A 26752-nucleotide genomic window follows, 5' to 3' on the forward strand; every position below is an offset into this window, starting at 1 on the left:
GCATTTATTGAACATATATAATAGGCCAGATGTACATAAAATTCACATCCTGGTGGGAGGTGTGAGCGTATCAAGAGATAATTGCAGAAAGTTAGAGGAGTTCTGTTATTTGCTATGGGAGCATAAAAGCAAGAATGGAAAGTGCAGAAAGTGTGTTAAGGTGGCAAGATCGTATTCCTTAAGGTTGTAAGAAAAAGACACACAAAGGATTACCTATGACAGAGAGTGTTGTTTTTGTTTCGCCCTACTTTGTTTGTAGGGGTACTCAAACAAAGTGAGTTTGTGAGGGATGAAGTTTTTTGAGCATCTACTGCCACTCTGCTTGGGTTGAAACATTCAGGGGAGCCCTAGGATTTTGTACAAAACTTCTTAGATCTGCTTTCCTCATAAAGGGGCTGTGGGCCAGGCTCTCAGTGTTTGCCAGAATATAGTTCCTGGTAGAGAGCCTGGCACCTGGTATGCCCTTAACAAATGGATGTTACTGTAAAAGAAAGAAAGCAAAGCCCCTTTGTTTTTATAACCGCATTGTAAGATGCCATATGGATTTATGAGGATCACACTTACCTTAACAAGACTGAAAAAGCATGGTCTAATGAATGAAATTATAAATTTGGAGACAGTAGGTCAGAATATTTTGTCACCGTCTCAGAAAATCCAGGATCCCTGTTTCCATTCACATATTAGGCGGGTTTTTATTTCCGTGCTTTTAAAGGTCAGGGGCCTAGTAGCTGCTGTCTTATGTTTTAGGTCAGTATGGAATATTACACAGAGTTCTTGATTCAGTCATGTGAAAGAGTGCCTGTTTCTGTATTGTTACTGCAACCTACTATTGAATGCTAATTATGTCAGGAATTGTGTTAATGGATTTATATGCATTATTTCGCTTGATCTTTATAACTACTCCATGAAGCAAATATTATTATCATCTTCATTTATAGATAATGAAACTGAGGCTTAGAAAATTTAACTCCCCTGAGGTCCTATGGCTGGTAAGAGGTGAGCTAGATCTCACACCAGGTGAGATCTCCTGTGCTCTCCACCATGCTGTCCTTCATTTCACTGCTCAGCTTATTTCAGTTCAGAAATGACTGAGTCCCTTCCAGATGTCAGGCATTGTGCTCAAGATTAGTATTACAAGGATGAAACAGATGGATTTTAAGCCTTGACTCCCAGTTCATCTCATGACTTCTCATGCTCATTGAAGAGGAAAAAATATGCAGTTTGATTTCAGAAAGACCCACCAGTGCAAGTCCAGGGACACTTTCAGTCATTTATTCATCCAACCAATAAGAATTACACAATACGAAGGATGAGACAAATAAGGAAGAATGATAATACTACCACGTAATGAGTTCTGTAATGAAGATATGTAGGAGATACCTTGAGAAAAAGATGGAGTGAAGTTCTCTTAACTGGTGAAGGAAGGCTTTTTTCAATTTTCTCATCTATAAAATGGAGGTGAAAATAACTGTAGTCCTACTGGCCTCACAAGTTCTATACAAAACAGGAATGAAAAGATATTGAGTAAATACTTTGGAAATTATAAACTTATGCAAATATTTGTTACTATTGTGGTTATTGAATTTCTTGCTTACTGATACTTTTATTTGCTTCAGGACTCATAGAGCATGAGGGTCGTGATGTTGTCATTGCTTTGAAGACCAAGCAGGCAATCCGGAATGTGATTGCTAAAGCTCTGAAAAGCCTCACCTTCCTTTCGTCAAGAGGCATTATTGATAAATATGAGAGTGTCGAGATGAATAAGGTAAGTAAGCAGTTTCCCATACTACTTGATTCCTAGGGAGATTGGGAAAAGGGTGAGTCAGGACAGTTGTTAACTCTGTAGTTGTTTAAGTCTTTGTTAATGCCAGTGGCAACTAGTGCCATTGCTACCTCTTTCCCTCTATGTCTAAACCACTTAGTTTTCCAGAACCAACCTGAGCTAGGTTTCACAAAGAAATGGAGCATTTATCATGAGGACACAGAGTATCTTACAGACCTCATGGTAACCAGACCACACAGCCAGGCCTCAGAAAGGGACTTGAGCAGTGACCTAGAAAGCGTTCAGCTTCTCCATTTCCTATTAGGGTTGCCCTCTGTGGCATCTTCTTTTGGCTCTCTCTTACAAACTCATTAGATTTTTCTGCTTCTCTATCCACTGGTGAAATATCTACAGTCCAGTCCCAGTAACTGTAGCAAGGAAAGTGGTAATTACATAATGTTAACATAGGTGGGAGGGGACCCACGTGTGTGTGTGTGTGTGTGTACGCGGACATCAGGGAGGGAAGAGTTTGAGAGGAACAGGGGAGACACCCTAAGTGGTTGGCTGATAAATGGACTTGGAAAAATTACAAATTTGCAAAAAATTAAGACCATAAGAGGAAAAAATGTTTAATATTTAATTCTACCAGGCTATCACATCCACTGTCTAGACTGCGAATTGTGCAAATAGTAATGCTTTTTTCTCTCCTGTACAAGGAGGGTCTTATCTACTTCATAGCATAAAGAAGAAAAATAGAAGTTCTGGTCCCACATTCTGCCTGTGTTTCCAATGATAAGCTGTTCCTGGGTGTCACATGCTTATTCTTGTCCCTGGCACTTTTCAGCCACATGTCACCTGGGCTGTGCTTCAGGACATTCTCTGAACATAGTCCTCTCTCCATGGCCCTGGCAGGGAAGTGGGCAAGGGACAGGCCAGCTTTTCCTGTTTTAACTCTGCCTCATTAGTCTCTATAAGGTCATGGCACAGGACTAAATGGTAATATGATTTTTCCTTAGTGTCTGTCAGAGGGACGAGAAGGGCCACTTTTTAGTTTTCTTCAAGTTCCACCTCTGTTCATGTTGTGTTTTTTTCTATTTTCCCTTTATTACTTTGAAGATTGTATAACGTTCAATTGAATGATTGATACCCATTAGTTAAATAAACAATAGCCTTTATGAAGAGAGAGACTTATTTTTTCCTATAGGTTTATTTAGAAAGGTAATGGACAAATCAATCATTCAACAGTTATTTGTTGAATGCCTATTAATTAATTGCCTAATTGTTGGCTGAAGATGTATAATTATCAATCCCAGGTTGTAAGGAGCTAGATAAGTCTAACCAGTTTGGCTGAGTAAATATATGTTGAATACTTACTATGTCCCATGACTCTTGAGGAGACTTGGATACTTAATGAGTACAACATTGATTCCAAAGTCCATGGACACTCTTCCTCTTTTTTTCATTTAGTCATTTATCTAGGCAATCAACAAAAGTTACATATCACAGATAAGTAAACATAATAATACTACAATGTAATGAGTTCCGTAAGGGAGATTTGTAAGAGATACACTGGGAATAAGTCAAGTAAGCGATTACCTCTTACTTGGGGAAGTCAGAGAAGACTTCTGAAAGGCCACAAAACTAGAACCTTATCCTCCAAAACTAGAAGAATGTAGAGAAGCAACTCACTCACATGAAAAAAGAATTTGAGAGAATGTGGCATTAAATCATATAGTAATCAACAGTTAAGTTTGAGACTAAGACAGGGTAGAATATAGCTATTAATTGGATTATAAAAAGGATAAATTCAATATGAGTTAATATACTAGTGAAAATAGTAAGTGGAGAAAAAGAATCCCCCCCCCCAAAAAAAAAATTAGAGGACAATTTAAAGAAGAAATGCTCTGCAAAACAGTATTTTATTTAAAATTTCCTTCATTTTTACCTGATGTCCCCTTTCTGTTACAGGATCTGATCACCATTATTTTGATTGTTTGTTTTAGGTACTTCTTGAAAAAATAAAATCATTGAATAACTTTCCAATGGCAATCCCGCTCCCTACTCCTGACAAATATCTTCATAATATCATTTGGCTAGAAAATAAAGATGTTCTCATTGAATTCTTCAAGGTAAAGATTCTGTCTTATATTCTAGCTCATGTTCAATGATAATTATTTTTCATTCCCTAATATAAGAGTAATAATTAAAAGAAAAAAAAAAAAAACGTATCCAAGGTAAGACTCCTGTAATGGGCAGTAAAGGATAAGTCAAAATGGAGGCCCAGCAAAACCAAGAAGAGTGGATTTCATTTTGAGCCTAAAGCACAAAGATTTTTTTTTTAATAATTGCTTATCTGCTTAGGATGATACGTTCTTTTAATACATTACCCAATTATTACCAGTCCCAGTCCCATCTTATTTTCTGATGAAGAGCCCCAGACTTCCAGATGCACACTCTGTAAAAGACTTTTTTAGATCAAGGGTCTCATATTTAAGTTACTTTGCAGGCCAGGCAGATAATATAAAAGTAAAACCATCTGGGTGTAATATAAATAGGGAACAGGACTGTAGTATATTCCAGAGTTCATGCTTTGTCTGAAGTCAGCTGAGTATTCCTACAGGAATGTGTACTCTTTCAATAGATAGCTATTGAATAGCCTCTTTGAGCCACAGAATGTTCTAGGTTTGGGGATATGGTGGTGAACAAAGTAAATAAATTCCTGCTTTCACTGACTTTATGTTGTATGGATGGAGACGGACAATAAACATATCCATGCATAAATATATAGTCTGTCAGGTGGTGACAAATGCTACATGGAGAAAAGGTGAAAAAGGAGAATATAGGTAGGCAGCTCTTTTATATGGATGGTTAGAGAAGACTGCTCTAGTACCTTTCCTCTGGACAGAGATCTGAAATAAGTGAGCGAATACACCATTTTGATATCTGGGAGAAGGCAGATGCAGTGCCCTGAGGTGGATATGCTTGCTGTGTTCAAGTCGCTGAAGTCGCTGAGTCGTGTCCAACTCTTTGTGACTCCATGGACTGTAGCCCGCCAGGCTCCTTTGTCCATGGGACTTTCTAGGCAAGAATACTGGAGTGGTTTGCCATTTCCTTCTCCAGGAGATCTTCCTGAACCAGGGATCAAACCCTGGTCTCCTGCACTGCAGGCAGACTCTTTACTGATGGAGCCACCAGGGAAGCCCTGACTGCTCTGTTCAAGGAACATCACAAAGGCCCCTGTGGAAGGACCAGTGCTGGAGGGAGGAGATAAAGACTAAGCATTTGTGGCAAGCTTGAGTTTGTAGAACTTTGTAGGTCATTCTTAGGACGTTGGCTTTTACTGAGAATTAAGTGGAAAAGTGTTGAAAGGTTTTGAAGAGAGAAATGACATGATCTAACTTACACTTAAAAATGATCATCTGCTGATGTGTTAAGGATAGGCTGTAGGGGGTCAAGGGCAAGCCAGGGCATCCAGGTAGGATGTGATTGATGAGTGAAAGTGATGAGAAGAGTTCAGACTCAATAGGCTTTGAAGAGACAGCATATAAATGTTGATGGAGTGAGTGCTAGAGAGAGAAAGAATAACTTCTAGAATTTTAGGCTGAAATAGAAAATAATCTGAAAATGGATTAGCCCTTTATTTAGATGGAGAAGAGAAGATTTATATAGGGCAGGAGCTGGGCAAGAGTTTGATTCTGAATAGGTTAAATTTGAGAAGGCTATTAGACATCCAAGTGGAGCTGTTGAGTAGGCAGTTAGATACATGACTAGAATGTAGGTGGGAGGTCAAATTGGAGAAAGACATTTTGGAGTTGTCAGCATAGAGATAATATTTAAGGCCTTGAAACTTGATAACTCAAGGAATTGTTATGAACATCCAAGGGTTGAGTTGTGAGCTATGAATCAGATTGATGGTTGCCAGAGGAGGGGAGTGGAAGCTGGGTAAATTAGACAGGTGGGTTAAAGGGTATAAACTTCCAAGTTACAAGATAGAAAATTACTAGGTATACAACATGATGACTATAGTTATATAGTCATATATGTACAGTATATTTGAAAGCTCTAGGAGTGTAGAATCTAAAAGTTCTTGTCACATGGAAAAAAATTTTTATAACTATATGAAGTGATATATGTTAACTAAACTTATTGTGATAGTCATTTTGCAATATGTGCATGTCAAGTCATTATGCTGTATACCTTACACTTATATTGTGTGTGTGTGTGTGTACTCAGTCACTCAGTTGTGTCTGACTCTTCTCAGCCCTATGGACTGTAGCCCGCCAGGTTCCTCTCTCCACTGTATTTTCCCTGGCAAGAATACTGGAGAGGGTTGCCATTTCCTCTTTCAGGGGACCTTCCTGACCGAGGGATTGAACCTGTGTCTCTGGCATTGCAGGTGGACTCTTTACTGCTGAGTAGTTCTGTCTCAGTAAAGCTGGAAAAGAAGAATTGAGGAGAATTATTCATCAAATAGGAGAAAAAAAAAAAGAATGGTGTCCCATAGCTAAGTGAAGAAAGTATTTCAAGAAGGAGAAAGTGATCAACTATGTCATATGAGGCTGAGAGATCACATAAGATGAAGTCTGAAAATTGACTATTAGATTTAATAATGTAAAAGTCAAATTTTTAAAGGAGAATCCATACATATGTATTTTTATGTGAATTTTAAAACTTGGCAACCAATTCAGAATTTTAAAGATACTTTGCAAGCCAAACAAAATATATCTGTGGACTGGATATGACTCATGGACTACCAGTTTGTGGTTTTAGTTTTAAATGGCTATTATATGAGTGAAAGTCACTCAGTCATGTCTGACTCTGCGACCCCATGGACTATAGAGTCCATGCCTTTTCCAGGGGATCTTCCAACCCAGGGATCGAACCCAGGTCTCCCACATTGCAGGTGGATTCTTTACCAGCTGAGCCACAAGGGAAGCCCAAGAATACTGGAGTGGGTAGCCTGTCCTTTCTCCAGCAGATTTTCCCGATACAGGAATTGAACTGGGGTCTGCTGCATTGCAGGTGGATTCTTTACCAACTGAGCTATCAGAGAAACCCTGATAATTATATGAATTATATCATAGTTATATGAATTATATGAATAATAACTGTTTCATCAACTTGTTGGAATCAGGAAAACTCTGTGACAAAGAGTGGTACTTGTTTTACTGTAAATTTGGTTGTACTCTACCTTGTGATCTAGACATGGAGATATATGTCATCTGTTTAACTATAATGAGGGAACATTTTCCTTGTTTTCTATGAAGAGAGCAGTCATAAGAGGGTTTTACTGAGCTTTGAAGATCTGATTTCATTTAGGCCATACTAGTGTTTACTTCATGCCAGAAATTTTTGAATTTTACTTTTGAAATTAATTTCAAATTTAATTAAATTAAGACTTGTATGGTTGAAAGTAACAAAGTCCTATTTCAACTAGTTTAAGCAAGAGGGGATCTTACTAACAATATATTGCAGTGGTATATGAGAAGAAAAGGGCAGCAGGGAATGGATAGATAGCATCACCCACTCGACGGACATGAATCTGAGCAAACCCTGGATGATAGTGAAGGACAGGAAAGCCTGGCATGCTGCAGTCCATGGGGTTGCAAAGAGTGAGACATGACTTAGCCACTGAACAACAGACACCAAGAAACAGTTGACAGACTAACCCTGAACAGGGTGGGAATCAGGCCAGCTCTGGAATGTCAGTGGTAGGAATTTGTGGACTCTTCCTTTAGCACATGGCTATGATGACCCAGTTCTCACTCCCAGGCTCTTTGTCCTTTAGTTCAAATTCTTGAGAGACAAATCCAACTAGCTTAACTTGAATCAAACGTCCAGCTTTGGGGAGTACAAGTGTGACTGTGAGAAGTGGGAAACCTAATGGGCAGGGGCCACTGAAGGTAGTCTGGGGAATAGAGGGTGGGAGGTGAGGGATGGTCTTGGACTGGGAAGAAGGTATCTAAGGGGTGTTGATTACAATCTGCATCCTCTTCAGGTTTTTTAAATATCCAAGTTTAAATTCGAATTTGGTTCTTTATAGGTAATGCTCTCACAAGTATAATTAACTGACCATCCTTCAGTGAATGGGGGAGGAATGGGAAAAACAATGGGTAGGAACTCCATAAATTAATGATTTCCATACACCTGAGATGAATCTATAACCAGGACACAAGCTTCCTCCACTCCTTCACCTGCCATGCCTAAGCAAAGCTGTCAGACTCTCTCCACCCCCTTTCAGACATGACTCACTCTTTTTTTAAAAATGTTTATTTATTTTTAGTGGTGCTGGGTCTTCACTGCTGTGTGGATTTTCTCTAGGTCCGGAGAGGAGGGGCTACTCTTCATTGCAGTGCTGGGGCTTCTCATTGCGGTGGCTTCTCTTGTTGCGGAGCACAGGCTGGAGAGCACACGGGCTTCAGTAGTTGCTGCACGTGGGCTTGCTAGTTGCGGCTCTCCGGCTCTAAAATGGTTCACTCATTAAGTGGCCCTTTTCCTTAATATGTTGGTTATTGGTAGCCACTTAGGTCAGATTTCACTGGGGTAAAAAAAAAAATGTGATGAATTGGGAGCACATGAACATCATTCTCATTAGGGTTAGCCCAGGGAATGCATGGAAAGATCCATATAGCAAACAAAAGAAACACCCCCTTATTATAGATGGTAATTTTAATCTTGATCTCTATCACAGCAGCAACGGTTAATTTTCACTACTCCTTCCTCCTTTCATCCTTCAACTGTTGTGGTTAATTAAAAATGTAATAGTATATGAGGATAAGCCTAAAGACAACAATTGAAAATAAAAAAGATCTGAATAATACATAAACTGGATAATTGGCTTTAGGCCAGCTTTTAAAAAAAATATTGTGAAGTCATCCACGTTTATTTCAACACTGTAAAATAATTCAGAAGTAAAAAGTGATATCCTTTCACTCCCCACCCTACACTAAGCGACAACTACTATGAATGATTTAAAAATATGTTTCCTCCACATCTTTGTAAAATGCAAACGTGTCACTGTAAGTCTCCTGTTAGAAACCCTTCAGTGACTACCCCCTGGTTTTGGGAAAAGCTCAAACTTAAAAATTTATTTGGATGTGTCAGATCTTATGTGGCACATGAGATCCTCATCGCTTCATATGGGATCTTTCCTTGCAGTGCGTAGACTCTCTAGTTGTGACTCACGGATTATGAAGTTGTGGTGCCCGGGCTCCACAGTGTGCGGGCTTTTACTGTGCATGTGAGCCCCTTGGAGACCTGGCTCCGACTCACCTCTCCAGTCCTGCCTCCACCCGGACTCCAGGCACTTCTGCCTTTTCCTCCGTTAAAAAACACCAAAAAATTATACTTTGTGATTTTGTTACTATAAAGATGACTATATTAGCATTAGATGCTTTAGTATTAAGACATTTTACTCTACCTAAAAGTTGTCTTATTTTCTTCTGATTTTAAAAGAAACTAAAGCATTGCTGTGAATCCCTAAAAGTACTGTGAACTCTGGACACTGTGCCTATTGATGCCTAATGGATAGCTCCACCCTGGTCTCCATCCCTCCCTGCCTGAGATGTATTGAATCTTCTGTGTTACCCCACAGTGCAGTTATTCTATTTGCTAATGGGTCTTTGCATAAACTGAAACCTCTGCCCTGAATGGTCTTCAGTTCATGGTATCCTGGCTGTCCTGTTACTCTTCCTTCAGGTCTCAGTTTAGCTGTTCCTTCCCTAGACACCCAAGTCAGGGTTTCTGTGGCCTTTCTGAATTTGTTTCCCAGAGTGCTCCGCCCCTGTCACCTTGACCATAATTATTATACTTTATTGTAAACATTTATCCAACCTAGCATTTATTGGGTGTTTCTGCCAGTCACTCTGCTAGGTCCTAAGCACAAAGTCTGCAGTTTGCTTACTTGTCCCTTTTTTCCCTAAAAATTAATGAGGTTTGTCAAAACATTATAACTCATTAACAAACCAAAGAATATAGTTTGTTTTTATGCTACATTTTAGCTTTAAAATCTCATTTCTCTTTAGAGAAGTAGATTATGAAGATTTGTGTTGATTCTTTTTCTTTCCTTTCCTGTTTCTTTTCTTTCAGGAAAGAGCTAAACTTGCCTATTTTGACTATGGAGATGTCATTTGTAAAGAAGGTGAAATGCCACAAGGAATCTACTTGATTATTTCAGGAATGGCAATCGTAAGGAACTATTTATTCTTTACTAAAAACGTGTCTTGAAATTTGTAATTATCACATAAGGAGAAATTTAGGAACCAAGAAAATTTCAAATTTTTAACATAATTTCTTTTCAAATGAAACCATTTCTGTTTGGAGCTAACACAACAGCTGAGAGATAATTATAACACCCACCATCTGAAAGGTGCTTCCCATCTTACAAAATGCTTTCATAATTATTACTTATTCTTCACAACAATCCTGGCAGGGACAGTCTTTTATGTGATGGTCATATAAGGAACCCAGTACTTGGAGTGGTTGGGTTACTCATCTAAAGGAAATGAGAGTCAAGGTTGAGGAAATAGACCGCAGTGTCACTTTCTCCCAGAGGTCAAATAGGGATGAAGAACATACCATTTTTAACTAATAGGAGGTCTTTGTAATCAGTAAGAGTGATAGGGACAAGAATCCTTTAGAAACTGAATACCATTAGCTGGATCCATGGGTGAGCCCCAGCTATGACAACATAATTAATAGATCCTATATGACAGTTACAAGTGACAAACACTTATTATTAGTGCAAATAATATATTTGGCTTTATATTTTTAGAATGAGTGTTTCAGACCTTAAAAAAACCAAAGTTAATCATGGAAATAAACTATAAGTATAAATACTAACACATGTATCAGTTCAGTTCAGTTGCTCAGTCGTGTCCGACTCTTTGTGACCCCATGAATCGTAGCACGCCAGGCCTCCCTGTCCATCACCAGTTCCCAGAGTTCACTCAAACTCACGTCCGTCAAGTCAGTGATGCCATCCAGCCATCTCATCCTCTGTCGTCCCCTTCTCCTCCTGCCCCTAATCCCTCCCAGCATCAGAGTCTTTTCCAATGAGTCAACTCCTCGCATGAGATGGCCAAAGTACTGGAGTTTCAGCTTTAGCATCAGTCCTTCCAAAGAAATCCCAGGGCTGATCTCCTTCAGAATGGAGTGGTTGGATCTCCTTGCAGTCCAAGGAACTCTCAAGGGTCTTCTCCAACACCACAGTTCAAAAGCATCAATTCTTTGGTGCTCAGCCTTCTTCAGAGTCCAACTCTCACATCCATACATGACCACTGGAAAAACCATAGCCTTGACTAGACGGACCTTTGTTGGCAAAGTAATGTCTCTGCTTTTGAATATGCTGTCTAGGTTGGTCATAACTTTCCTTCCAAGGAGTAATTGAAGGAAAATTTTAATTTCGTGGTCTTTTAATTTCATGGCTGCAGTCACCATCTACAGTGATTTTGGAGCCCAAAATAATAAAGTCTGACACTGTTTCCACTGTTTCCCCATCTATTTCCTATGAAGTGATGGGACTGGATGCCATGATCTTCATTTTCTGAATGTTGAGCTTTAAGCCAACTTTTTCACTCTCCACTTTCACCTTCATCAAGAGGCTTTTTAGTTCCTCTTCACTTTCTGCCATAATGGTGGTGTCATCTGCATATCTGAGGTTATTGATATTTCTCCCAGCAATCTTGATTCCAGCTTGTGCTTCTTACAGCCCAGTATTTCTCATGATGTACTCTGCATATAAGTTAAATAAGCAGGGTGACAATATACAGCCTTGACATACTCCTTTTCCTATTTGGAACCAGTCTGTTGTTCCATGTCCAGTTCTAACTGTTGCTTCCTGACCTGCATACAGATTTCTCAAGAGGCAGGTCAGGTGGTCTGGTATTCCCATCTCTTTCAGAATTTCCCACAGTTTATTGTGATCCACACAGTCAAGGGCTTTAGCATAGTCAATAAAGCAGAAATAGATGTTCTTCTGGAACTCTCTTGCTTTTTCCATGATCCAGTAGATGTTGGCAATTTGATCTCTGGTCCTCTGCCTTTTCTAAAACCATCTTGAACATCAGGAAGTTCACAGTTCACGTATTGCTGAAGCCTGGCTTGGAGAATTTTGAGCATTACTTTACTAGCATGTGAGATGAGTGCAATTGTGCGGTAGTTTGAGCATTCTTTGGCATTGCCTTTCTTTGGGATTGGAATGAAAACTGACCTTTTCCAGTCCTGTGGCCACTGCTAAGTTTTCTAAATTTGCTGGCATATTGAGTGCAGCACTTTTACAGCATCATCTTTCAGGATTTGAAATAGCTCAACTGGTATAGCACTTATTAAGTGTCTGGCACTTTTCATTCATTCATTTACTCATTCATTCAACAAATATTTACTTCATTACTATTATGCAGTAGGCACGTTCATTCTAGGCATAGAACTGAGAAAACATAAAAAAGCCCTGTCTTCTTAGAAGTTAATTTCTTGTAGAAGCATAGAAGGAGATGGAACAATGGACAAAATACCTAAGTTAAATATGTAATATGTTAGCAGTGACCAAGAGTTGAAGAGGCTAGTTGTGACATTTAAAAAGATGATCGAGAATGGCAATATGTTATGACATTTTGTCCTTCTATCAACCTCATGAGAAAACTGACGGACAGAGAAATCAACTCATTTGTCCCTCTCCAGTCTTGATGACTACTTCCTTTTCTACTTTGAGGGCTCATGTGATTACACTGGAGCCCACAGGATAATCCAGAATCATCTCTTTAAGTTTAGCTGATTAGTAACCTTAATTCTATCTGCAAAATCCCTTCACAGCAGTTCATAGATCAATGTTTGATTGAATAACAAAAAGATAGGAACCTTGGAAGGCCTTCTTTAAAATTCTGCTTGCCACAAATGTAATCATCTTTCCTTGGTTTGTAAAAAGCAGAACCGTTCTTCTTTACTGTTAAGTCCCCTGCATACAGACCTTCAAGTTGCAAACTTTCAAAGATACGAGTATGTCCCTGTATGCCAGCTGTACTGCTGTACTTTTCAATATACTGTACTGTAGGCTTAAAAACGTTTTCTTTATTATTTGTGTTTGTTTTCATACGTTATTTGTGTGAAAAGTATTATAAACCTATTACAGTATAGTACTATATAACCAATTGTATTAGTTGGGCACCTAGGTTAACTTTGTTGGACTTACAAACATATTGGACTTAAGAACACACTTTCAGAATGGAATTTGTTTGTGTGTAGGGGACTTGTTGTACTCAAAAGGCTTTTGGACTTCATTAAAAGTTAAATTAAAAAATGTCAGAGTTCTTTGGAAGCATGAGTGCCTATACAAGTTTGAATGGTGGAACTCACTAGGAGAGGGTACAACTTTCACAGCAATTCCTTCAGTGACTTTTTTCCATTTCTTGTGTATTGGGCAGTAGCCTTCCTCTTTGGCACTTACAACTAAACTTTCTGGAAAGTTCTGTAATCCTTCTGGTTAATTCTTGCATCTTCCTCCTGAAATCTGATGACTTTCTTTTACCCCCACCCATGCCTACCAGTTCTTTTCCTGAAGTAACTCAACCATCCTATGTTCATCCTAAAACCTTTTTCTGCTAATGTCTCATGGTAATTATTCTTAAGCATCTTAAGGGAGGCAAGATTTCTGCTGAAATTATGACTTGGCTTGGGGGCATATTCATTCATGAAATCTGGTTTATGCATCTATACCATCAAAAATTTTTTCCACCTGAGGCACTAGCCCATTATGCTAAGAATATCTAATAGACTTAGAGGGGGTACTTGCATTTAGTGACTACTTTTGGTGGAATTTTTATATAAGGCAGGTAAATAGGGGTCATCTGTAAAGCTAAAGATTAGAAACGGTCTCAGCTTAGAGAGTTGAAATGTGAAAGAAATGATTTTTGAAAGCCTAATTCCTCCTTCCCATCTGAAAGGATTCATAAAGAATCTTTTCCTTCTATTGTAATAATTGAAAGAAACACTGGGAGCTCCTAAGGTTTGGTCAAGGGCTCTTAATTTGTATTTCCCTTTGCTCAATTATTTCCCCATTGCAGTTGGAGAGTTCACCTCCTACTTTTGGAATAGACAGGAGCCTAAGGCCTGACAGAGAGTCCACAACTAGGTTTACAGAGTACTGTACCAGTGGAGACATAATTGGAGAATTAAGCTGTCTACTTAAGCGTGAAATTGAATATACTGCCATCTGTGAAACTATTTTGCAGGTAAGCACCTGGATGTGTCTGTATTGTGGGTGTTAATTCTTCCTCAAGTTAGTAAGGAGTAGCAGCACTTTTTTTGGGGGGTGGGGTGGGGTTCTATTATCTTAGTCAACCCAACCAGCTATTGTGAAGCAGTATAGCTGAGAAAGGCCAATTTGATGTCTCACATCCACTATGGTGTCTGGAGGGAGATTTTTTTTTTAAACAGTTAAGTTTATTTATTTTTAATTGAAGGATAATTGCTTTACAGTATTGTGTTGGTTTCTGCCAAACATCAACATGAATCAGCCATAGGTATACCTATGTCCCCTCCCTCTTGAACTGGAGGCAGATATTTTAGCCAAAGAGTCTTTGTCACTATTTTTAATTAGAAGAGAAAATATCTAACTTCTGATGTTATAAAGATAAGGAAAACACATAGATAAGATGCCTGGCATGTTTAGGTGCTCCATAAATGGCTACCATTATGGGAGCAGTGTTTTTAAAGAATACTTGTGTTTCACATCTCTTTCTTCCATTTTTCACTTGCTAAGTAAGAATTTTATTTAACAAAGAAGTGATCTGATAGTGGGCTAGCTGTGGGCAATTCAAATAGAAATTAGTGAAAGTTCCTACTTACAAAGAAATCTCAAGCTTTGGGGACTGTTAGATGCAATGGAGCAAGGAGCAGAGTCTTAGGAGTGTGACAGACAGAAAGGAATGTTGCTTTATCAGTTTCATACCATTTCACTTTTGGAAGAGAAGAGAAAGCATGAATGTATTCACAAGGCTGAACTGAATTTGCTGAAGTTCACGTAGCTTGAATTCTGAGAGTCGTCTTCTTTGTTTGGATTGGCACTTTGCTCTGAACGCAAATACTATGAATGAGCCCACGTTACCCATTGTGGCAATAAAAATAAATAAGTTTATGTGGCTTAGTTCCATAATCTTGGGCTCATGATTATCCTCAGTTCAGTTCAGTTCATTTCATTTCAGTCTCTCAGTCGTGTCCAACTCTTTGCGACCCCATGAACTGCAGCATGCCAGGCCTCCCTGTCCATCACCAACTCCCAGAGTCCACCCAAACCCATGTCCATTGTGTCGGTGATACCATCCAACAATCTCATCCTTTGTCGCCCCCTTCTTCTCCCACCTTCAATCTTTCCCAGCATCAGGGTCTTTTGAAGTGAGCCAGCTCTCTGCATCAGGTGGCCAAAGTATTGGAGTTTCAGCTTCAACATTAGTCCCTCCAATGAACACCCAGGACTGATCTCCTTTAGGATGGACTGGTTGGATCTCCTTGCAGTCCAAGGGACTCTCAAGAGTCTTTTCCAATACCACAGTTCAAAAGCATCAATTCTTCGGTGCCCAACTTTCTTTATAGTCCAACTCTCACATCCATACATGACTACTGGAAAAACCATAGCCTTGACTAGACGGACCTTTGTTGGCAAAGTAATGTCTCTGCTTTTTAATATGCTATCTAGGTTGGTCATAACTTTCCTTCCAAGGAGCAAGTGTCTTTTAATTTCATGGCTGCAACCACCATCTGCAGTGATTTTGGAGCCCAGAAAAATAGTCTGACACTGTTTGTACTATTTCCCCATCTATTTGTGATGAAGTGATGGGACCGGATGCCATGATCTTAGTTTTCTGAATGTTGAGCTTTAAGCCAAGTTTTTCATTCTCCTCCTTCACTTTCATCAAGAGGCTTTTTAGTTCCTCTTCACTTGCCATAAGGGTGGTGTCATCTGCATATCTGAGGTTATTGATATTTCTCCTGGCAATCTTGATTCCAGCTTCTGCTTCCTGCAGCCCAGTGTTCCTCATGATGTACTCTGCATATAAGTTAAATAAGCGGGGTGACAATATACAGCCTTGATGTACTCCTTTTCCTATTTGGAACCAGTCTGTTGTTCCATGTCCAGTTCTAACTGTTGCTTCCTGACCTGTATACAGGTTACTCAAGAGGCAGGTCAGGTGGTCTGGTATTCCCATCTCTTGAAGAATTTTCCATAGTTTATTGTGATCCACACAGTCGAGGGCTTTGGCATAGTCAATAAAGCAGAAATAGATGTTCTTCTGGAACTCTCTTGCTTTTTCAATGATCCAGCAGATGTTGGCAATTTGATCTTTGGTTCCTCTGCCTTTTCTAAAACCATCTTGAACATATGGAAGTTCATAATTATCCTAGCTATTGATTAATATAAAATTTTCTGGACTAGTATTGTCTATAGCTTTAACTGGACTGTACATTTTATCATCTTATACTTAAATAGCAGAGTATCATAATTAATATACTAGAGATAGTTTTTCTAGGAGGTTAGGTGAAGATGAAACCTACAGACTTTTTAAAAATTTTCGTCTGTGTTAGGTCTTCATTGCTGCTGAGGGTTTTCTCTAATTGTGGGGGGTGGGAGCTACTTTTATTTGTGGTGCATAGGCTGCTCATTGCTGTGGCTTCTCTTACTGTGGAGCACAGGCTCTAGGCACAAGAGCTTCAGTGGTTGCAGCGTGCACTCTCAGTAGTTGTGGTTCATGGGCTTAGTTGCTCTGAGGTACATGGAATCTTCCTGGACCAGGGATTGAACCCGTGTCCCCTGCATTGACAGGTGGATTCTCATCCACTGTACCACCAGGGAAGTCCTACAGGCATTTGTTTTTCTGATGATTTAATAATTTGTTTTCAAGTCAAGCAGTCTGTTTGATGCCTTGTCATTTCAGGTCTGCTTTATCTCCCTGGAGGATTTATATGAAGGCTTTGATTTCTTCTGGCCATCCCTGGAATATAAAATATGGCTGAAGCTTGCTCTCAGTATTGCCTATCAGTATTTTGAATCAAGTCTTGTTGATGAGGTAAGTTGCATGATTAAAATATGAATTAAGTTTTATTTCCTGTATTTTTTTTTACAAAATAAATTTCATATTTTGGAGACAGAGAAAAGAAGGTATGTTTAATCTTTCAAAGTAGGATTTCAGAATCTTTACCACTCTGTTATTCTGAGTTCCTACAGGTCATCGGTCCCCTTGTGACAGCTGATTTTTCAGGCTATCCCGTCATCCCTTAAAAATAAGAGAGTAAGCAAATCTTAAATAGGTAGATTCCCCAAGAATCAAGCATATCATTAATTAGTGAGTTACTGAGCACAAGTTTGGTGTTTATTAGTCTATTCTATCTACCTATCTACCTATGTTATTATAAATTATTTGCCTTTTCAAATTTTTATTGAGTTTACCAAGCCTCATCTATGAACTTTCTCTTGAAAAAGTAGCGGTTCAGGTCTGTTCTTGGACTGGTACAATTTACAACCTATATTTGCATTCCATTTAGTAATTTTTTGAGCCCCTACCATGAGTCAGGAACTGGGGAAGTGACAAACCTGAAGTTTAAGATCATTCATTGAATTGTGATACTGAATATCAATATTGGGTTAAAAATGAGCAAATATCAAGAGAATTAGAAGACAAACCACAGACTGGGAGAAAATACTTGCAATAGACATATCATATAAAGAACTATCATCCAAAACATACAAGGAGCTTTAAAACTCAACAGTAGGGAAAAAACCCAGCCTGATTAAAAAATGGGCCAAAGCTGATAATAGATAACTTCACCAGAGAAGATATATGAATAGCAAATAAATATAGGAAAAGATACTCCACATCATATGTCATCAGTTCAGTTCAGTTCAGTCACTCAGTCATGTCCAACTCTTTGTGACCCCATGAACTGCAGCATGCCAGGCCTCCCTTTCCATCACCAACTCCTGGAGTTCACCCAAACTCATGTGCATCAAGTTGGTGATGCTATCCAGCCATCTCATCTGTCATCCCCTTCTCCTCCTGCCCCCAATCCCTCCCAGCATCAAGGTCTTTTCCAATGAGTCAGCTCTTCACATGAGGTGGCCAAAGTACTGGAGTTTCAGCTTTAGCATCAGTCCTTCCAATGAACACCCAGGACTGGTCTCCTTTAGGATGGACTGGTTGGATCTCCTTGCAGTCCAAGGGACTCTCAAGAGTGTTCTCCAACACCACAGTTCAAAAGTATCAATTATTCAGCGTTCAGCTTTCTTCACAGTCCAACTCTCACATCCATACATAACTACTAGAAAAACCATAGCCTTGACTAGATGGACCTTTGTTGGCAAAGAAATGTCTCTGCTTTTGAATATGCTAGCTAGGTTGGTCATAACTTTCCTTCCAAGGAGTAAGCGTCTTTTAATTTCATGGCTGCAGTCACCATCTGCAGTGATTTTGGAGCCCAGAAAAATAAAGTCTGACACTGTTTCCACTGTTTCCCCATCTATTTGCCATGAAGTGATGGGACCAGATGCCATGATCTTCGTTTTCTGAATGTTGAGCTTTAAGCCAACTTTTTCACTCTCCTCTTTCACTTTCATCAAGAGGCGTTTTAGTTCCTCTTCACTTTGTGCCATAAGGGTGGTGTCATCTGCATATCTGAGGTTATTGATATTTCTCCCAGCAATCTTGATTCCAGCTTGTGCTTCTTCCAGCCCAGCGTTTCTCATGATGTACTCTGCATATAAGTTAAATAAGCAGGGTGACAATATACAGCCTTGATGTACTCCTTTTCCTGTTTGGAACCAGTCTGTTGTTCCATGTCCAGTTCTTTTTTTTTTTTTAATTTTATTTTATTTTTAAACTTTACATAATTGTATTAGTTTTGCCAAATATCAAAATGAATCCACCACAGGTATACATGTGTTCCCACCATGTCCAGTTCTAACTGTTGCTTCCTGACCTGCATATAGGTTTCTCAAGAGAACAGTTATGTCATCAGGGAAATGCAAATTAAAACAATGTGATACCATTGTTGTTGTTGTTGTTCAGCTGCCCAGTCATGTTTGACTGTGACCCCAGGTACTGACTGCAGCTTGCCAGGCCTCCTTGTCTCTCACCATCTCCTGGAGTTTGCCCAAGTTCATGTTCATTGCATTGGTGATGCCATTCAGCCATCTCATCCTCTGACACCCTCTTCTCCTTCTGCCCTCAATCCTTCCCAGCATCAGGGACTTTTCCAATGAGATGAGTCATCTATTCACATCAGATGACCAAAATACTGGAGCTTCAGCTTCAGCATCAGTCCTTCCAGTTAATATTCAGGGTTGATCTCCCTTAAGATTGAGTGGTTTTATCTCCTTGCTGTCCAAGGGACTTTCAGGAGTCTTCTCCAGCACCACAGTTCGAAGGCATCAGTTATTTAGCATTCTGCCTTCTTTATGGTCCAGCTCTCACAACTGTATGTGACCACTGAGAAGACCATAGCCTTGACTAAATGGACCTTTGTTGGCCGAGTAATGTCTCTGCTTTTCAACACATTGTCTAGGTTTGTCATCACTTTCCTGCCAAGAAGCAATCGTTTTCTGATTTCATGACTGCAGTCACTGTCCGCAGTGATTTTGGAGCCCAAGAAGAGGAAATCTGTCCCTGCTTCCACCTTTTCCCCTTCTATTTGCCATGAAGCAATGGGGCTGGATGCCATGATCTTAGTTTTTTTAATATTTAGTCTTAAGCTGGCTCTTTCACTCTCCTCCCTCACCCTCATCAAGAGGCTCTTTAGTTCCTCTTCTGTTTCTGCCATTACAGTGGTATCATCTGCATATTTGAGGTTGTTGATGATTCTCCTGCCTATCTTGATTCCAGCTTGTAACTCATACAGCCTGGCATTTCTCATGATGTGCTCAGTGTATAGGTTAAGCAAATAGGGTGACAGCAGACAGCCCTGTTGTACTCCTTTCTCGATCTTGAACCAATCAGTTGTTCCATACTTCTATTGCTGCTTGACCCGCTTACAGGTTTCTCAGGAGACAGATAAGATGATCTGGTATTCCCATCTCTTTAAGAGCTTTCCACAGTTTGTCATGGTCCACACTGTCAGAGGAAACAGAGAGAAATGTTTTTCTGAAATTCCCTTGCTTTCTCTATAATCCAGTGAATGTTGGCAACTTGATCTCTAGTTCCTCTTCCTTTTCTAAACCCAGCTTGGACATCTGGAAGTTCTTGGTTCACATAAGGTTGAAGCCTAACCTAACACGCAAGATTTTAAGCATGAACCTTACTGGGCTTCCCTCGTGGCTCAGCTGGTAAAGAATCCACCTGCAATGCTGGAGGCCTGGGTTCGATCCCTGGTTGGGAAGATTCCCTGGGTTGGGAAGATCCCCTGGAGAAGGGAAAGGCTACCCACTCCAGTATTATAGCCTGGAGAATTCCATGGACTGTATAGTCCATGGAGTCACAAAGAGTCAGACACAAATGAGTGACTTTCACTTCACTTACTAGCATGGGAGATGAGTGCAATTGTCCAATGGTTAGCACATTCTTTGGTACCCTTCTTGGGGATTGGGATGAATATTGACCTTTTCTAGTCCTCTGGCCATTGATGGGTCTTCCAGATTTGCCAACATAATGAATGCAAAACCCTGATGGCATCATCCTTTAGGGATTTGAATAGTTCTGCTGGAATTTCATCTCATCCACTAGCTTTATTAACAGCAGTGCTTCTTAAGGCCCACTTGACTTCACGCTCCAGAATGTCTGGATCTGGGTGACTAACCACACCATTGTAGTAATCTGGTTCACTAAGATCTTTTTAATATAGTTCTTCTGTGTATTCTTTCCATTTCTTCTTGATCTCTTCTCCTGCTATAGATCTCTACCATTATTGTGCCCATCTTTGGGTGGAATGTTCCCTTGATGTTTCCAGTTTTTCTGAAGAGATCTCTAGTCTTTCCCCTTTTGTTGTTTTCTTCTATTATTAAGCACTGTTTATTAAAGAAGGCCTTCTTTGTCTCTTCTAGCTATTTTTTGGGACTCTGTGTTTATTGGATGTACTTTTCCCTCTCTCCCTTGCTTTTTTGCTTCTCTTCTTTCTTCTGCTATTTGTAAGGCCTCCTCAGATAACCACTTTGCCTTCTTGCTTTTCTTTTTCTTTGGGATGGTATTGTTTGCCACCTCCTGTACACTATTATGGATCTCTGTCAATAGTTTTTCAGACACCCTGTTAACTAGATCTAGTCCCTTGAATCTATTCATTACTATTGGTAATTCTCCTCTGCTCTTCCCCAGTAGCATATCGGACGCCTTCAGACCTTCGGGACTCATCTTTTGGTGTCTTATCTTTTTGACGATTTAAAGAATTCATGAGGTTCTCATGGCAAGTACACTGGGGTGGTTTGCCATTCCCTCCTCCAGTGGATCACGTTTTGTCAGAACTCTCTGCTATGACCTGTCTGTCTAGGGTGGCCCTGCAGAGCATGGCTCTTAGCTTCATTGTGTTATGCAAGCCCCTTTGCCACAACAAGGCAGTGATCCATGAAGGAAGTGATACTGTTGCACACCTATTAATTGGCCAGTGACAACACCACATGCTGGCCAGGGTGTGGAGCAACAAGAACTCTTCATTGCTGGTGAGAATGTGAAATGGTACACAGCCACTTTGGAAGAGAGTTTGGTGGTTTCTTACAAAACTAACATGCTGTTGCCATATGATCCAGCAAGCACTCTCTTTGATATTTACCCAAAGGAATTAAAAAACTATGTCCACACAAATACCTACACATGGATTTTTTTTTAACAAATTGAAATATGTTTGATTTATAATGTTTTGTTATTTTCATGTGTACAGCAATGTGATTCAGTTGTATATATTATATTCTTTTTCATATTCTTTTTGCCTTATAGATTATTACAAAATATCAGTATAGTTCCCTGTGCTATATAGTACATACTTCTGCTGCTGCTGCTGCTAAGTCACTTCAGTCGTGTCCGACTCTGTATGACCCCATAGGCGGCAGCCCATCAGGCTCCCCCATCCCTGGGATTCTCCAGGCAAGAACACTGGAGTGGGTTGCCATTTCCTTCTCCAGTGCATGAAAGTGGAAAGTGAAAGTGAAGTCGATCAAGTCATGTCCGACTCTTAGTGACCCCATGGACTGCAGCCTACCAGGCTCCTCCGTCCATGGGATTTTCCAGGCAAGAGTACTGGAGTGGAGTGCCATTGCCTTCTCCGATATAGTACATACTTGTTGGCTATCTATTTTATATATAGTAGTGTGTATGTGATTATCCCTCCCTCACTCTTTGATAATATATGTTTGTATATGTGTTTGTATATGTGTTTGTATATGTGTTTGTATATGTGTTCATTTGTATCATTTTTTAAGATTCCACATAATAAATGATGTCACCTGTTTGTCAATGTCTGGCTTCTTTCACTTAGTATGACAATCTCTAGGTCCATCCATCCATGTTGCTGCAAATGGCATTACTTCATTCTATTTTATGACTGAGTAATACTCTATTGTATATATGTACCATCACTTCATGGGAAATAGATGGGGAAACAGTGGAAACAGTGTCAGACTTTATTTTTCTGGGCTCCAAAATCACTGCAGATGGTCACTGCAGCCATGAAATTAAAAGACGCTTACTCCTTGGAAGGAGAGTTATGACCAACCTAGATAGCATATTCAAAAGCAGAGACATTACTTTGCCAACAAAGGTTCATCTAGTCAAGGCTATGGTTTTTCCTGTGGTCATGTATGGATGTGAGAGTTGGACTGTGAAGAAGGCTGAGCGCCGAAGAATTGATGCTTTTGAACTGTGGTGTTGGAGAAGACTCTTGAGAGTCCCTTGGACTACAAGGAGATCCAACCAGTCCATTCTGAAGGAGATCAGCCCTGGGATTTCTTTGGAAGGACTGATGCTAAAGCTGAAACTCCAGTACTTTGGCCACCTCATGTGAAGAGCTGACTCATTGGAAAAGACTCTGATGTTGGGAGGGATTGGGGGCAAGAGGAGAAGGGGACGGCAGAGGATGAGATGGCTGGATGGCATCACTGACTCGATGGACGTGAGTCTGAGTGAACTCTGGGAGTTGGTGATGGACAGGGAGGCCTGGCATGCTGCGATTCATGGGGTCGCGAAGAGTCCGACATGACTGAGCCAATGATCTAATCTGATCTGATATATGTATCACATCTTCTCTATCTATTTCTCTGTTGTTGGACATTTAGGTTGTTTCCATGCCTTGGCTATTGTGAATAATGGTCCAGTGAACATTGGGATGCATGTATCTTTTCTCTGGATATATGCCCAGGAGTGAGACTGTAGATCATATGGTAGTTTAATTTTTAATTTTTTGAGGAACTTCCTATTTTACATAGTGGCTGCACCAGTTTACAGTCCACAAAAGATTCCCCCTTTTCTCTACATCCTTGCCAATACTTGTTACTTGTCTTTTTGATGATAGCCATTCTCATTTCCCTGATGATTAACAATGTTGAACATCTTTCCATGTGGAATATGCCTTCTTCTTGATATCATGTGTTATTTTATATGATTTATAGAAAAAAATCTAATTTTATTGTAGGACCTAAAGTTTCAGAAGTGTGTGATGCTCAATCATGCATATGTGGAGACTTTATCAAGCTATAATGAAATGATTATTGATAATGTGAACATGAAATTTGTTATTCTTGTGTATGGCAGTGTTATTGATACCAAGACGGAGGTACCATATTTTGCACCTTGCATTTTACCTAAAACCTGTGAACAGGTAAGGAGGGTCATTTCTTAAGAGTCTTCTGCTTTTCCTGGTGCCCCGTAAGTGACTTTAAAAACTCAACTAACCACCTTAAAGAAATTTAGGTTTCTCTAAACCTAGAAAGACCCTATAATTCTCACGTGCCCTTAACAAAACAGTCAAAATGTCCCCAGGGCTTGGGTGCTGTGTTGTGCAAGTTGTGCCCTGCATGAGAGTGTACCTGAGGGTCCAGTGGGGCAGGAATCTGCCTACTCTCTGCTTGTCAAGCTCTTTGCCCTGGCATGGGCTGTGCCTCCCTAGAGAAGGATGGGGAGCATTTTTCCTAGTTTGTGTGCCAGGCAGTGACACTGCTTGCTAGGATGGTTCTGGAAGTATCTGCACTGGTCGATAAGAAGGGAGATGCGTCAGGGTCATGTCACTTTGTTGCCACATTAGGGCCTAGGGGCACAACTCAATAGAGGACCCTAAACCCCATCATTCCATGCCTCTAAGGAAGGGGAAAGTAACAGGGAATGGGAAGAATAGAAGCCAGGTCCCTAATGGGTGAAGCCACTTGCTGTTAGACCTCACAGTGATGTGAGGACAGAGCCTAAGTATGAGGAGGACTAAAAGGCTGTGAGAAGAGTTAACATCTCTTTATTTTGGTAACAAGTTTCTCCTCTTGGGGAGAGACCCTTTCTGCTTGTTCAGGCTGAGAAAGGTCGTTAATTTAATGAAAACTCGAGTCCTAGAAAAGTTGGTTAAGCTCCTAAAGAGTGCATTTGCCACTTTCCTAACACACTTATTTTGTCAACCCCTCAACAGTTCAAAAGGTGAAGGTAATTACAATTTTTTTTTTTAATAGGAAGTGAAAAATCACTTTAACTTTGAAATAAGGGGTAGGGGACCACGGGAGCAATCCCCATAGTTTTGTTAAGACACCAGAGTTTGGAGGCAGGCATACTTGGATTTAAGACCTGATGCCTGTGCCCACGAGGTGTGTGAGGCTAGGCACCTAGAAAGATGCCATCTGACCCTCAGGTTCCTCTTACTAAGATGAGGATAATAGCAGCAGCCATCTCATAAGGTTCTTGTGGGGATTAAATGGGATAAAATGTGGTAATATCTAGAAATGATAGTTATATGTGACTTACGTATGCTGCTTGCATTCTGGGAGGGCAGATTTTGTGGCCGTTGGGCAAAAGCTCAGGGAAAAACGCTTATTTTTTTCCTATCTGGGAAGGCTAGGGCCTGAGCCCTTGAATGTCAATGTGGGAATAAAAGTAACTCAGTGGATGCTGGGGATTCCATTTTCCAAATTGGTTGCAAGTAAGGTGTAGAAACTTCATTTCTGATATTTATAAAAATGCAAAAGATAATTTTCTGGTCCAAGACTTCTTAAAATTATTTTACATTTTCGATCACTTACTTTTTCACATAGTGAGCCATGTAAGAATCCATTCATTCGTCCGTTCTTCCATCCTTCCATCCATCCACCTACCCATCCCCCACCTATCCAAGACTCTTTGAAACAAGGTAAAAAAGGATTTGAAATGAAAAAGATAGAGCTTAGGTTGGAGGTTAGTTCTATGTTTTGGCTTATTTTTTTATATTCTTTGGAAAGGCTAGGAGGCAGCCAGTTTAGAGGTCAGAGAATGCTCTTTTGACTGATTTTGACTTTTCTCCTTTAGGTGCAGGGAACTTCAGATTTAAGCAAGCTGTTGGTTATCCAAGCACCTGCGCCTGACAAAAATGATGGCAATGCCAAGGTCATGGGTAAGGGGGTAGCTCTTTAGTGGTAGGCAAACCACTGAGAAAGAATTTTGATACGTGAGCTTCATTGTATTCTAAAAAATGATTTGAGGGCGCTGTGTGCGTTTGTCATCTGTCTCCATTCTCCATCCTGGCTGCCACACTGCTTCTGGGAGGTCACATTTCAGAGACTTTCAGACACTGAAGTCCAGGTGGCTCTGACTCTCTTGTGTGTCTCCTTCCACAACCCTGTTGGGGGTAGCAGCTGCTACCTTTACTCTGATCCTATAGGCTGGAGCCCCATAGTGCTGCTGGGAGACAGAGCAGGAGTGGGGGTGGGGGAATAGACTCACACAGCAGGCCCAGGTGTGGGACCCGGTTTTCTCTCAATGACCAAAGAGAATATAGACTCTAACCCATGCTCATGGAATAGTCCAAGCCATGGTCACAACCAAAACTCAGATGACTTGCTTTGAGGTGACTTTGATAGTCACTACAGAATTATTGTCACTAAGTGCATATGAGTGCCCATTTGCTTATATCATGGTGCTAAGCATACTGTAAAGAAGACTTTCTAGGAAGGCCTTGCTGTAGGGAAAATGCATTCAAGATCTTTCGTTCAGTGCTTAGCATCCTGCCTTACCAAGCCCAGGGTCACCATTTCCCCAGCTACTTCAGCTTGAAAACACAAGCATCCTTGATTTGCTCCTCTAATTTAGCCTTCACAGTGTCTTTAGGTCTGCTGCTCTGCTGCTTTCACAGCACTCCTGGAGCACAGGAGTATATGGCAAGGCTGGGAGCTCAGGGTCTAGTGTCAGCCCTCATAGGGCACCCCAAGGGCTATTGAGTTGGTGGAACTTTTAGAGTGAGGGAAATATATTATCTGCATTCCCCAATGAGTCTGGGATGAAAGTCACAAGTGGCAGTCCCATGGACTTGATCCAGCCAGTACACTGTATTTGGCTTACATCTGTGTTTTCTTTTAAAATTGTGAAGTATAAACATCCAGAAATTTCACATTTAAAAAAAAACAAATTTTGAGCTTTTCTTAAAAAAAAAATTGGAAAGTCTTTGAACACTCAGTCCTTTTATCTATGTGTGGCAACAACCAGATAGAGCTGAGCATCACTGGCTCCTACACAGGAAGCAGGTGCTCTGTGGTTTGCCACAGTGCACACCCTCCCTCTTGTGTTATATCCAAACCACGCGGTCTGTGTGACCTGCCTGTTCTCATTTGGATTTGCCAGCCCTTGTATTGGATTTTTGGGAGCCTAGATCACAAATCTCCTTGAGGGAAAAATGTAAAAAGCCCATTTGAATGGGGAGACTTACAGGGAGGAAGTAAACTGAGATTTCAGAATATCCTCTTGCTACCAGTACTCTGAAATTCCTAATGTAATTTTTCTCTTTTATGCGTTTATTTTGAATTGGCTCAGGCAACACTGGTCTTGGAATGACTAAGAGAAACTACCAGTGGAAGAAAAAAGATTAGGT

General features: G+C 40.2%; 1 protein-coding gene across 1 annotated transcript in view; it reads left to right on the top strand.

Moving 5' to 3' along the window:
• The window catches only part of LOC102287883 (ankyrin repeat domain-containing protein 45), a 150434-nt gene that overhangs the window by 121091 nt on the left and 2591 nt on the right, over nt 1-26752 (top strand). The window contains exons 19-25 of the mRNA XM_070384930.1: nt 1617-1765; nt 3766-3891; nt 9851-9949; nt 13819-13986; nt 16687-16818; nt 23354-25282; nt 26695-26750. Of these exons, the coding sequence (XP_070241031.1) occupies nt 1617-1765; nt 3766-3891; nt 9851-9949; nt 13819-13986; nt 16687-16818; nt 23354-23560 (881 nt within the window). The 3' untranslated portion in view covers nt 23561-25282; nt 26695-26750. The remainder of the gene's footprint in view (nt 1-1616; nt 1766-3765; nt 3892-9850; nt 9950-13818; nt 13987-16686; nt 16819-23353; nt 25283-26694; nt 26751-26752) is intronic.

The sequence above is a fragment of the Bos mutus genome, chromosome 16 (genome assembly GCF_027580195.1).
Source record: "Bos mutus isolate GX-2022 chromosome 16, NWIPB_WYAK_1.1, whole genome shotgun sequence".
In the NCBI taxonomy this organism is placed as follows: Eukaryota; Metazoa; Chordata; class Mammalia; order Artiodactyla; family Bovidae; genus Bos; species Bos mutus.